Genomic DNA, 12751 nt, shown 5'->3' on the forward strand with positions numbered 1-12751 from the left:
TAGAGTTATTGCCAAAATTCTCCTGTGCAGTTTCTATTACATTAACATTAGCCTTCCCCTTCTTTACATTTTATTTACTCTGAGGATGGAGTGGATATTTGGGATGCACCCTGTCCCTTTGTATATTTAGAGGATGAAGGAAGTGGCCAGCCTCGTGGCACGTGCTCAGTTGCGTACTCTTCTCCATAATATCACTGGGGCCTCTGAATGTTCCTCCATCCAGGAAGGAGTATCTTGGTCTAAGACTTTCTTCTGTAAAGAAAGGGGCTGGAGCAAAGCTCGTGGTCTACACCCGGTGTCTTGTGGGTGAATATCTCAGGCGGCCTTGTTTGGTTTATTGATTACGTCTTCCCCGCTGAGGGGCTGGTGTAGGAGAACGCTGTGAGTGTGATTGACCCGAAGAAGGAGTTTGACTTTGTTATTGACGCTACATGCCCTTTAGAAGGAAAAGGGAAAGTTACTGTGCTGGAACTTTGTTGCCCTTGTGTGGGAAGGCTAACCACCATGTGGGTACATAGGATCACATCAACAACCTGAAATCGTTCATCTATATTGTGTGTTCATGAAAGGTTATTCTACACATAATTAAGGGAATTAGGGGTAACGTGATAGAGTGAACTAGGTCCTAGTCTGCCTTTGCCATTTGTTCTCTGATTTTATAAACTGTTATTAAGCCCTGGCTTTCAACTACTTTACTCAATACACTACTAAGTCCTCCACTTTACCATTTATTTGTTTGTAAGTCCATGCATGTATCTGATATGGATTTCCACACTCATGTGGAGGCTGTACCAAAGCTATGGGAAGTAACATTAATAAGATTTGCTGAATATGTTGTGGTGTATGACTGGCCCAGAAGGCCTGTAAACTCCTGGCATCCTGAAGCAGCCATTTCAGAATTCCATCAGCATCAGCTGGAGGTGTAGTGCATACTGCCTGCAAACTCTGAATTGTCAGAGGTCCAAAAGCTTGATGGGAAGTTTGTACTGGAGAAGCTGCAGTGGCTCCTGGTACAGGAGCAGGTTCCTGTATTCTTCTTTTACTTGCTATTGTCTATCCTTTTAGTAATATTAGTGTATGTTCCCAAGCAATTGTTCTCCAAGCTTCATCAGTACCTTTGGGGTTTTCTGGTGTGGGTGCTATCTCATGTGTGCCTACCAGGAATCCCCAAGTATCGGGATTAAGATATGAGTCACCAGGTTCTGTCACATAAGCATGTGATCCTCAGCTGGGTGCTTGGTTTCTATCTAAAAGGCGCTAATTTGTTATCTCCAGGCAAAAATTATTGTTACATTGTTGGGATCTGGTACAAATTGTGATGGTCTGAATCCAACAGGTCATACAGCGGGGTTTGGTCTGTCTAATCTGCGTCACATTCGATGTTCCATCCCTTCAAGATTCCAGTCTCTGACTTGAACAACAAAATAATTATCATGTTCAATTTGACAATTTGAGGAGCAGTCAGGGTATTATCCCATAGCTCTGATATACTATAACACAATCATAATATCAACCAGTGTTTACCTGCACAATGGAGGAAACCAGGATGTCGACCATTTTATACGTAGTACTAGGTGGGGTGCCTTAGCACTTGTCAAGAGCTCCCTGAGTTGGGTGACTGCTAAATTATAACTCTTTCTAAAATACTCTTGGTATGTATAACTTGACCAGGTTGGCCTTCAACTGTGATGGTAGTGAGTTTGCTGACTGCAAAGCTCTAAACTCAGCTGAAGAATTTAAGCCCTATCAGATATAAAAAGTGTTGAGTATTCTGACTAAAGGGAGATTATACTGTAATGACTCAATCTTCAAAAACTAGTTTACTTCCCTGTTTATTCTCCACCATGAGTTTAACTGCCAGTACCCACTATTCAAATAGTGCGGTCCCTCTCCTTTCCAAGGAGAAGATACTTCCAGCTAACAAGATAATTACAGTGATACATGTTTAAATCGACATATAATTAAACCTCATTTAAAACTCAGAGGATTTCTATCTTAAAGATTTCCCAATTACAAACCATTTCTAAATCAAACCATTTCCAAAGCACAAAGCATTTCTCAGACATAAAGGATTAAAGATTTCCAAGGCAGGTACAATTCCTATAAACTAAAAAGATATACCAAAGATGCAGACAAACTAGATGTTCATCAGAGAAACTGGAGCTGGAGGAATGGATATTTCCATATTTCTTGATGCTCCTTGCCCCATTCCTAATATGCCTGAACTGCTCTCTATAATTCTGCTCTTTCCAACCACTTTGGTTACTTCACAAATGTGATATTTCCTTAAATATCCTTTTAACTCAAATGGTTTAATAGTACTTTTGGAGCCATGTATCTTAGCTAATGCTGATAATTAATGCTGTAAAGCTAACTTCTGAGTACATGAAACTCTTCCAAATATAAACTCGTCAGTTATTAATATACTAAATGATGTTATCCATCTTATTCTGCAAACTACCTGGAACTAAGCAACTTAAGGGTCAGCTTGTTGGTTTGAAACAATGAAACAACCCATTGTCTTATATGCTACTCTTGAGCGATAGTAAAACTGGTGCAGTGACTCTTTACAGGCAGAGTGGCTTCAATGTACAGAGCCTATTTGCAAAGTTGTTCTACAAAGAATGTTCATTTCTTAAACTTCTATTAGCTTTCAGTTACTTTTTAAGAATTGAAGACTGACTTCTATTTACAACCAAAGGTTAAGCAAAGCAATATAGTTGAAAGTTTACTTACAACTGTTTATTACCTTACAAATGGCAGCTGCTATTTAGAAAGCAAAATTAGCTAAAAAAAAAACCAGCAAGAGGCCTCACACATAAAAGTTGCTGGTGAACGCAGCAGGCCAGGCAGCATCTCTGGAAGAGGTACAGTCGACATTTCGGGCCAAGACCCTTCATCAGGACTAACTGAAAGAACAGCTAGTAAGTGATTTGAAAGTGGGAGGGGAAGGGGGAGATCCAAAGTGATAGGAGAAGACAGGAGGGGGAGGGATGGAGCCAAGAGCTGGACAGGTGATAGGCAAAAAGGATACGAGAGGATCATGGGACAGGAGGTGAAGGGAGAAAGAAAGGGGGAGGGGTGAATATATAAATAAAAATAACAGATGAGTACGAGAGGGAGGAGGGGCATTAACGGGAGTTAGAGAAGTCAATGTTCATGCCATCAAGTTGGAGGCTACCCAGACGGAATATAAGGTATTGTTCCTCCAACCTGAGTGTGGCTTCACCTTTGCAGTAGAGGAGGCCGTGGATAGACATATCAGAATGGGAATGGGCGGGGAATTAAAATGTGTGGCCACTGGGAGATCCTGCAAGAGGCCTAACGGCCTAGAAGTGAATATTTATCACATCAGCTCTCCAATTGCACTTTATATCACAATATTATTGCAAAATATCTTTAGAGCTATGTAGGTCAGTATTTCGCTGAGGTATGGTGTGCTGGTGATGGGTGCTGTGACATCCTTCTATGATAGGGCAAAAATAACAGCAGGATGCGAACGAGAGTGGGAGAGATGGGAGTAGGGGTTGTGGCAGCACAATGACACAACTACAAAGCTGGCTGCCTCATACGTCCAGTGATCCGAATTCGATCGTGAGCTTTGGTGTTGTTTGTGACCACATGGGCTTCCCCAGTGCTCCCAGCACTCCCAGTGCTCTGGTTTCCATCTACATTCCAAAAATAGTTAATTGGGCAGCTGTAACTTGCTCTCGTCTGCAGTTTAATGGTGGGATCTGTGGGGAATTGATGAGATGTAGATTAAAAGGGGATCCGTGTAGGCTTTATGTAAATGGGATCTTGATGGTCAGTGTGGATTCGGAGGCTGAAGGCCAGTTCCCATGCAGTATGTCACTGTGACCGTGAAATGCGGCTCATCTGTCAGCTCATGGGGCTCTGGACACTCGCATGGAAGACTAACTTTCATTGTACTGGCTCTGTTCATCAGCTCTGGATCTCTCACAATGCTGACGATACAACCATTGTTGGTAGAATCTCAGGTGGTGATGAGGGGGTGTACAAGAGTGAGATATGCCTGGCACTCAACGTCTGTAAAATGAAAGAGCTGATTGTGGACTTCAGGAAGGGTAAGATGAAGGAACACATACCAATCATCATAGAGGGATCAGAAGTGGAGAGAGTGAGCAGTTTCAAGTTCCTGGGTGTCAAGATCTCTGAGGACCTAACCTGGTCCCAACATATCGATGCAGCTGTAAAGAAGGCAAGACAGCGGCTATACTTCATTAGGAGTTTGAAGAGATTTGGCATGTCAACAAATACACTCAAAAACTTCTATAGATGTACTGTGGAGAGCATTCTGACAGGCTGCATCACTGTCTGGTATGGGGGTGGGGGGGGCTACTGCACAGGATCGAAAGAAGCTGCAGAGGTTGTAAATCTAGTCAGCTCCATCTTGGGTACCAGCCTACAAAGTACCCAGGGCATCTTCAAGGAGCGGTGTCTCAGAAAGGCAGCGTATATTATTACAGAACCTCCAGCACCCAGGGCATGCCCTTTTCTCACTGTTACCATCAGGTAGGAGGTACAGAAGCCTGAAGGCACACACTCAGCAATTTAGGAACAGCTTCTTCCCCTCTGCCATCCGATTCCTAAATGGACTTTGAACCCGTGAACACTACCTCACTTTTTTAATATATGCTATTTCTGTTTTTGAATGTTTGTTAATCTATTCAGTATTCTCTATTATGTATTGCATTGAACTGCTGCTGCTGCGTTAACAAATTTCATGACATATACCGGTGATAATAAACCTGATTCTGATTCACCTTGCTGTTGCTCAAACTGTGGTTCAGGGTCTTTGATATTAAGTTAAGAAGGAGGGGCAGGGCTAATGTTTCATGTTTTATTGGGAGATACCACCTGCAGTGCTGAAATTCATAACAAAAAATCTCAACCTTCTGTCACAGGGGCAAGAGGACCATCACTGGCCATGGGCCAGGCTTAATGTATGGCACCTGTTTTGTGTGCTTCCATTTACTATCTGCTTCATTCCCTACCTCTTTCATAATTTCAGTCCGCCTGCCTTGTAAGCATCTTTCCATTTCTCTGAGTTATCCCATAACATCTCCCTTATCTCGCAGTGATTTAGTCATAGTCATAGTCATACTTTATTGATCCCAAGGGAAATTGGTTTTCATTACAGTTGCACCAACCAAAAATAGAGTATAAATATAGCAATGTAAAACCATAAATAATTAAATAGTAATATGTAAATTATGCCAGGAAATAAGTCTAGGACCAGCCTATTGGCTCAAGGTGTCTGACCCTCCAAGGGAGGAGTTGTAAAGTTTGATGGCCACAGGCAGGAATGACTTCCTATGACGCTCTGTGTTGCATCTCGGTGGAATGAGTCTCTGGCTGAATGTACTCCTGTGCCCACCCAGTACATTATGTAGTGGATGGGAGACATTGTCCAAGATGGCATGCAACTTGGACAGCATCCTCTTTTCAGACACCACCGTCAGAGAGTCCAGTTCCATCCCCACAACATCACTGGCCTTATGAATGAGTTTGTTGATTCTGTTGGTGTCTACTACCCTCAGCCTGCTACCCCAGCACACAACAGCAAACATGATCGCACTGGCCACCACAGACTCATAGAACATCCTCAGCAACATCCGACGGATGTTAAAGGACCTCAGTCTCCTCAGGAAATAAGAGACTGCTCTGACCCTTCTTGTAGACAGCCTCAGTGTTCTTTGACCAGTCCAGTTTATTGTCATTTCGTATCCCCAGGTTTTTGTAATCCTCCACCATGTCCACACTGACCCCTTGGATGGAAACAAGGGTCACCGGTGCCTTAGCCCTCCTCAGGTCCACCACCAGCTCCTTAGTCTTTTTCACATTAAGCTGCAGATAATTCTGCTCACACCATGTGACAAAGTTTCCTACCATAGCCCTGTACTCAGCCTCATCTCCCTCGCTGACCACGGACCAGTACTTCTTCACACAGGTAACAGGGAACTTCATCAACTTGTTTACCACTGCTGCCTTCCTGTAACTAGGGGGCAAAGTAAAGGGGAATCTTGCCAGATGCATTTGCCTCCTCTGAATAAACAGATTATAGCATGTTTGGTTCTCTCATGAAGCATATTGCAGGTTGTTCTATTTCTTCTACCATTCATGAGATAACATGTGTATACCTTTTTTCAAAACTCTTAATTGTGTGCATGTATTTGCAGTCGTGTGTGTGTGTGTGTGTGTGTGTGTGTGTGTTATGTCCTTGTTCTTCTTGTGTAATATTGCTCTGGTCTAACAAAATCTTCGCATTTGACACTTTTAGCCTCTTTGTTCCCTCCACTCCCTGCCTTAAGATTATTTCTCTTAGTTTGAAAAGCCTCATGCAGATCAGGCAGTCCGCTTTTAAACTGCTGAGATGATCTCTTAATTTATTTGATTTAGGAAATTCTAATGGCACATTGCAGGTTCTCCATCGGGGGCCTTTATTAAAAGCTGCTAATAGGTTAGGGCTTGCCAACCTTGGTTGTTCGCTTTCGCAGAGATTTGATCACATGATCCGTTGCCTCCAGCTGCCCCTTTCTCTCATCACCAGCATCTTTTATAGTCAAATGCAAAATCTCTTCAAAGATAATTTACTTTGAGAGGATACCTCTTTGAATGCTTCTGCATTGCTGGTATTAAGGTCAAGGGAATTCATTATTACCTTTTGAAGTGTTGGGAAGCCTGTTAATGGTGGCTTCAGATACAACTCACTGGCTTGGTGGTTGACTTCAGAATGCAGTACTGGGTGTAGTGTAACATTTTAAAATTCAATTGTTGTGCTCTCAGTTGCTTGTGAAAGTGTGAATATGCTATAACACATCTCCCTGGACAAGGGTCTACCAAATGCCTGCAATGTTTAACCCAGTCAATCATTCATTACTCTTTGTGAAAAGGGGTAGTTAATGGCTTGTGTCAGCTTTAATAAAGATCACAGCAAGCCGGCAGCATTGCTGTTGCCTGGAACATAACGGATTTGTGCAGGGGTAATTTGCCGTGTCTTGGCCCCTTATTTAAACTGATGTTGTATGTAGACATACAACACATCGAACAATAAGAGAATGGGTCAGAAAATTCTCCCACAAGAAACCAACTAATGACTGACTGTAGGTCCATATGTAAATCATTTTATTGTCTTGAGAAATTGGTATTTTTTTTACATATATGAAAAATATTTCTTCTCATCGAGATATCAATGGGATTTTGTTTTGGGCAGAAGGCATTTCAGTTCAAACAACAATTCATATTTATACAGCATCTTTAGTATCCCACGAACTTTGTAGGACCTTAGTCGAACAAGCAAAGCCTCATGAATGTTTGAGGGGAAAGAAATGATGGAAACTTTGGTTAAGGAGGTTGACTTTTATGGAGTAGAGAGATGGCAGCTGAAAACATAGCTGTCATTGGTGTACAGGAGGTAGAATGAGGCCTGAGTTGGAAGGATGCTGGGATACATTTTAGGAAGAATGCTGAGCTTTCTGAGGACTAGAGGGCAGGGTGCTGAGATGAGGTTAACAAGCACGGAGGTGTTAAGTAATCTGTAATGAGGATTGGTTTATTTTTGTTGTGTGTGCCAATGTACAGTGACAAACTTTGTTTTGCATGACATCATTTCACAACAGAGAGATAAGTAATAACAGCATATAGTGTTACAGTTACAGAGACAGTGCAATGCAGAAAGACAAGGCAGATGATGAGTTAGATTGTGAGGTCAAAAGTTCATATCTGTCACACGAGCTCTGTTCAAAGGCCTTCTAATCGTTGATAGAGGCTCTCCTTGAGCCTGCTGGTTTGTGTTTTCAAGCTTTTGTATCTTCTGTTACATGAAATATCAGAGTTTGGATAAATCACGTTCAAATCCTCATGTTTTTACTTCACTGTGGAGAGTAAGTCAGCCATCCATAATTAATCTGACATATTCACAGACTTTTGAAACGTGAAGACTTTGCTTGTAGTCAAAATGCATTAACTATCAGGAATCCTTTCCCTAAAAGGCAGTGGATGGTGCAGGTCAGTTGGTGGTCCTGGGTTGGACAGCTCTCTGTGGGGCAGGGACATTGAGCAAAGCCAACTAAAGGGGATGGGGGTGGAGGTCAGCCATGATTGAAAGGAGCAAGTGAGAACACAAGGAAACCGCTGCAGGAGTTGGCAACTCGGCCCCTCTAGCCTGTCCTTCCCGTCAACATGATCACAGCTGTTGTACCCTGAGCCTCTACTCCTTATCTGAGATGGATCCCTACAGCCTTTCATCTTTAAATCTTTCAAAGAGTGATCTACCCCCACTTTTATTCAGAGTGCCGCTAACAGGTGAGGGTTGATTATGAATGCAAGTTATTGTCAGAGGTCAGCCTTATAGGCATCCGTTAGCCTCATGAGACCATGGATTTGCGCCTTGGAAGGTCTACCAGGGTGCAGGCCTTGGCAAGGTTGTATAGAAGACCAGCAGTTGCCCATGCTGCAAGTCTCCCCTCTCCACGCCACTGATGTTGTCCAAGGGAAGGGCATTAGGACCCATACAGCTTGGCACCAGTGTCGTCGCAGAGCAACCCACATCAAAGTTGCTGGTGAATGCAGCAGGCCAGGCAGCATCTCTAGGAAGAGGTGCAGTCGACGTTTCAAGCCGAGACCCTTCGTCAGGACTAACTGAAGGAAGAGTGAGTAAGAGATTTGAAAGTTGGAGGGGGAGGGGCCCCTCAGCTGTGATCATGCTGCCTGGCCTGCTGCGTTCACCAGCAACTTTGATGTGTGTTGCTTGAATTTCCAGCATCTGCAGAATTCCTGTTGTTTGTTGTTGCAGAGCAATGTGTGGTTAAGTGCCTTGCTCAAGGACACAACACACTGCCTCAGCCAAGGCTCAAACTAGCGACCTTCAGATCGCTAGATGAACGCCTTAACCACTTGGCCACGCGCCTTATCTCCAGAGAAATCCTGCATCAGCCATAATGGAGCCAGGGAGGGTTTCCCTCCTGGGCACATGGGAACACTGGAGGTGTTGCAAGTTTGCCAAACGTTGCAGGTGGACCTCCTTTCAGTTGTGAGCAACATCACAGGATAGTTTGGACAGCTGTTATTGGGGTTGCTGTAAAGACTGGTAGCCAACATCATAAGTAGTTGCTGCCAGCATTGACTGTTCAACCTTGGAAATGAGGGAGGGGTTTATGGCAGCTCATCACAGATTAATCAGTTCTTTAAAGACATGAAGAGATATAGAACAGAAACAGACCCTTTGCCCCACTGACCATCAATTACCATTTACACTAATCCTACAGTAATCCAATTTTTTTTAATCACTTGAGGTGTTAGGAAGTTTGTGAATGTAATCCCAGTCCCTATACAGAGATTGAGCACAAGGACTAGGCCAATATTCCAGTGCAGTGTGCATGCTTCAGTGTCAGAGCCACTCTCTGTCAGAGATTAAACAGTCTCCAATTTAGTATCTCAAGGAGTTTTACAGGACTTTAGTTGGATTAACCACTGATTAAACTGGACTCTATCTAAAACTCACCTTTGTTGTTAGTTTCACCGTAACTCCTGGATGACCAAGAGATTTTGACTGAATGGCAGCACTGACTGAGGATTTGCTACTGTGCAGATAATGTCCACGAGCTGAAGGGTCAATACAACTAAAAATTTTGACTAGCAGTTGTCACTCACAGTTGTCCTGTCGTCCACAGTCTCTGCCACCTCCCTCCCTCATCCCTGACCCCACGCTGATTCTAATGAATGCTGTGACCCTTTAAACCCATGAGTTGCTTTCATACCTTCATATTAGTGTTGACTGCGTTCATTGGAATAATAGATGCTTGTCAAGTACTGTTTTGAAAAGTTGGTTCGCCTTCAAGTTGTCATGTTTCCCCTCAATAAACTCCTGCCAACCGTGTTTGCAGAATTAAAGCTAATCACTTGTAATTAATGAAGCTCACAGCCAGCTGGGACGGACACGAATAGATTTGATTTTTTTTCAGGCAGGCATCTCCTGCTCGCTAACGAACCTATAAAAACACCCCAGGGGCAGGGCAGCGTTTGCTGTTGGGGAAGGTCAAGAGGAATGGCGAGGGGACAGGGAGCGGTGAGCATGTGCGACTGTGCATCTGGTGGGACAGGGGTGGGGGGCTGTGGTGGTAGTGTAGGGGATCTGCTCTGCCTGCACCCCCCACCTCCCTCCCGCAGCACCGTGCGGAGGAGATGGGCAGCTTCCACCTCGCTGGGCTGTCTGCTCGCGGTATGGTACTAACCCCGACAGGAACGCAAAGCAAGGGCTGCCAGGCGGCCGACTCTTCGGCGATGCCAGCGCCGCGCTGGACTCTGAGATCGCAGCCGCACAGGGAGGCTCCATTCTGCGAGCGCGGGTGCTTGCCCGGTATCTGTAGCCAAGTCTGAACAGCGGGCAGGAGATGACTGGGAGTGACAGGTCACTGCTCCAGCGTAAGTCAACAACCTCCCTCAACTGAGCCCCTCCTCCCCCCCCCCCCACGTGCCATCTAATCGAATCCTGTGTTGTCTTTTCAGATAGCTCGCCAGCCTCCCTGGATTTTGCTGACGACACCGGATTGCTTTGCCTGAAGATGGAAACACTGGAGTCGGAACTAACCTGCCCTATCTGTTTGGAGCTCTTCGACGATCCGCTGCTTTTGCCCTGTGCCCACAGCCTCTGCTTCAGCTGCGCCCACCGCATCCTGGTTTCTCACTGCGCGTCTAACGAAAGTGTGGAATCCATCGCTGCCTTCCAGTGCCCGACCTGCCGCTATGTCATCGCCCTCAACCACCGCGGCTTAGAGGGTCTGAAGCGAAACGTCACTCTGCAGAACATCATCGACCGCTTCCAGAAGGCCTCGGTGAGCAGGCCCAACTCACCAGGCGAGAGCCGCCGGGAGCAGGCCCTTGACGGCAGCACCATGACGACGGCCGAGTGCGTACCCTGCCAGTTCTGTGAGCAGGACCCACCGCGGGCGGCGGTAAAGACCTGCGTGACCTGCGAGGTCTCCTACTGCGATGGCTGTCTGAAGGCCACCCACCCCAGCAAGAAGCCCTTCACCGGGCACCGCCTCATTGAGCCCGTCCCAGACTCCCACCTCCGCGGCCTCATGTGCCTGGAGCACGAGAGCGAGAAGGTCAACATGTACTGCGTGACAGACGAGCAGCTGATCTGTGCCCTCTGCAAGCTGGTGGGGCGCCATCGAGACCACCAAGTGGCAGCACTGGCTGACCGGTTCGACAAGATTAAGGTACGTCATGCGTGACTTTCCCACTGGGTCTCTCAGGAGAAGTAGCATTTTTACGAGCTGGAATGTGTCAAACGTCATCTTAATCTGTATGAGACACTGGTGCATTAGAGGCGCTCTATCAATGCAATCTGATGTTGTTGTGTGGCCAAATCCCTGCAGAGGCAGCAAGCTTTACACAAGCATAGGTTTGACGTGTAGCATGCAGCTCTGACTAATGGAAAGGTGTTTCCTTCAGTAATCAAAGACCTGCAGCAAAAACCACGAGTGAGGCAGACTTAAAGGTGGCTTAGTTGATAATATTTGGTCCATTTTATTCCACCCTTTCGCAGCACGTTAACACTGGATTAGAGCCAGAAAAGCATTGTGATAATTGAAACAGGGATATTCTTTGTTTGCAAGTAGTGGGATCGACAAAAAAAATCCCCCTTAACCCTGTGTATTATTTTAAAATCAATGATATTGCCATAAACCTACCTTACAAAAAAGACAGGGTTTAGCAGTTAATTGACTGACTCGTTATGCACATATTCCAGTTCAGAACATTTACTTTTGTACTGCGTGACTCACTGGCCAATCAGTCCTGGTGTTCTCTGTCCTTCCACCTTGCAAGGGCCGGGTACCACCTTCCTGACGATGATCGGACTTGGTTTATTATTGTCACAGGTACTGAGATACAGTGAAAAGCTTGTCATGTGTACTGTGCATACAGAGCAATTCATTACGCCTGGATGTTCTACAAGGTAAAGCCATAAAAGGTGAAGAATAAAATGTAACAGACATGCAAAGTAGGTCAAACAGAAGGTGCAAGCTCATAACGAGGTCGATTGTGAGGTCAAGTGTCCATCGGGAACCACTTGATTATCTTCTGACAGCAGGGTAGAAGTGTTGCCAAACTTCTCACTCCCAAATAAGGGACAAAAGTAGCAGTCAAATATGGGACACTTGTGTTTACCCCAGGAAAGACTACCATGACCATGAAGCCTTGCGCGGGCACCTGTGTGCGCATGTGTGACGTGCACATGCGTGTACGTGCCAATTTTTTTCTACAAATCGGTTTTGGCTTAATCTTCCCAATTCTATTAAGTGAAACTACACTATTTCTACTTTATATAGGCTGTGTATTTATCATATCATCCCTGCTTTTACTATATGTTAGTGTTATTTTAGGTTTTATGTGTTATTTGGTATGATTTGGTAGGCTATTTTCTGGGTCTGGGAACACTAAAAAATTTTTCCCATATAAGTTAATGGTAATTGCTTCTTCGCTTTACGCCATTTCCGCTTACAGACAGTTTCATAGGAACGCTCTACCTTAGCGAGGGAAATATGGGACAAGGGCAGTCCCGTATGGGACAAACCAATTTAGCCTAATGTACGGGATGTCCTGGCAAATATGGGACAGTTGGCAACCCTATCCTAGAGTGTGATGGTACATGCTTTCAGGCTTTTTATATCTTTTGCCGGAGTGCAGAGGCGAGAAGAGATTGTCTGGGAAGGGAGGGTCTTTG

At 44.9% G+C, this 12751-nt stretch overlaps 1 protein-coding gene across 5 annotated transcripts in view; it reads left to right on the forward strand.

Annotated features, from left to right (window-relative positions):
- LOC140199144 (E3 ubiquitin-protein ligase Midline-1) overlaps positions 1 to 12751 on the forward strand; it is a 406538-nt gene that overhangs the window by 269807 nt on the left and 123980 nt on the right. For all 5 annotated transcript variants that reach the window (XM_072260743.1, XM_072260742.1, XM_072260741.1 and 2 more), the window contains exon 2: positions 10528 to 11243. In XM_072260743.1, coding sequence (XP_072116844.1) covers positions 10584 to 11243 — 660 coding nt within the window. In that variant the 5' untranslated portion in view covers positions 10528 to 10583. The remainder of the gene's footprint in view (positions 1 to 10527; positions 11244 to 12751) is intronic.

This window comes from Mobula birostris, chromosome 6, assembly GCF_030028105.1.
Source record: "Mobula birostris isolate sMobBir1 chromosome 6, sMobBir1.hap1, whole genome shotgun sequence".
Lineage (NCBI taxonomy): Eukaryota > Metazoa > Chordata > Chondrichthyes > Myliobatiformes > Myliobatidae > Mobula > Mobula birostris.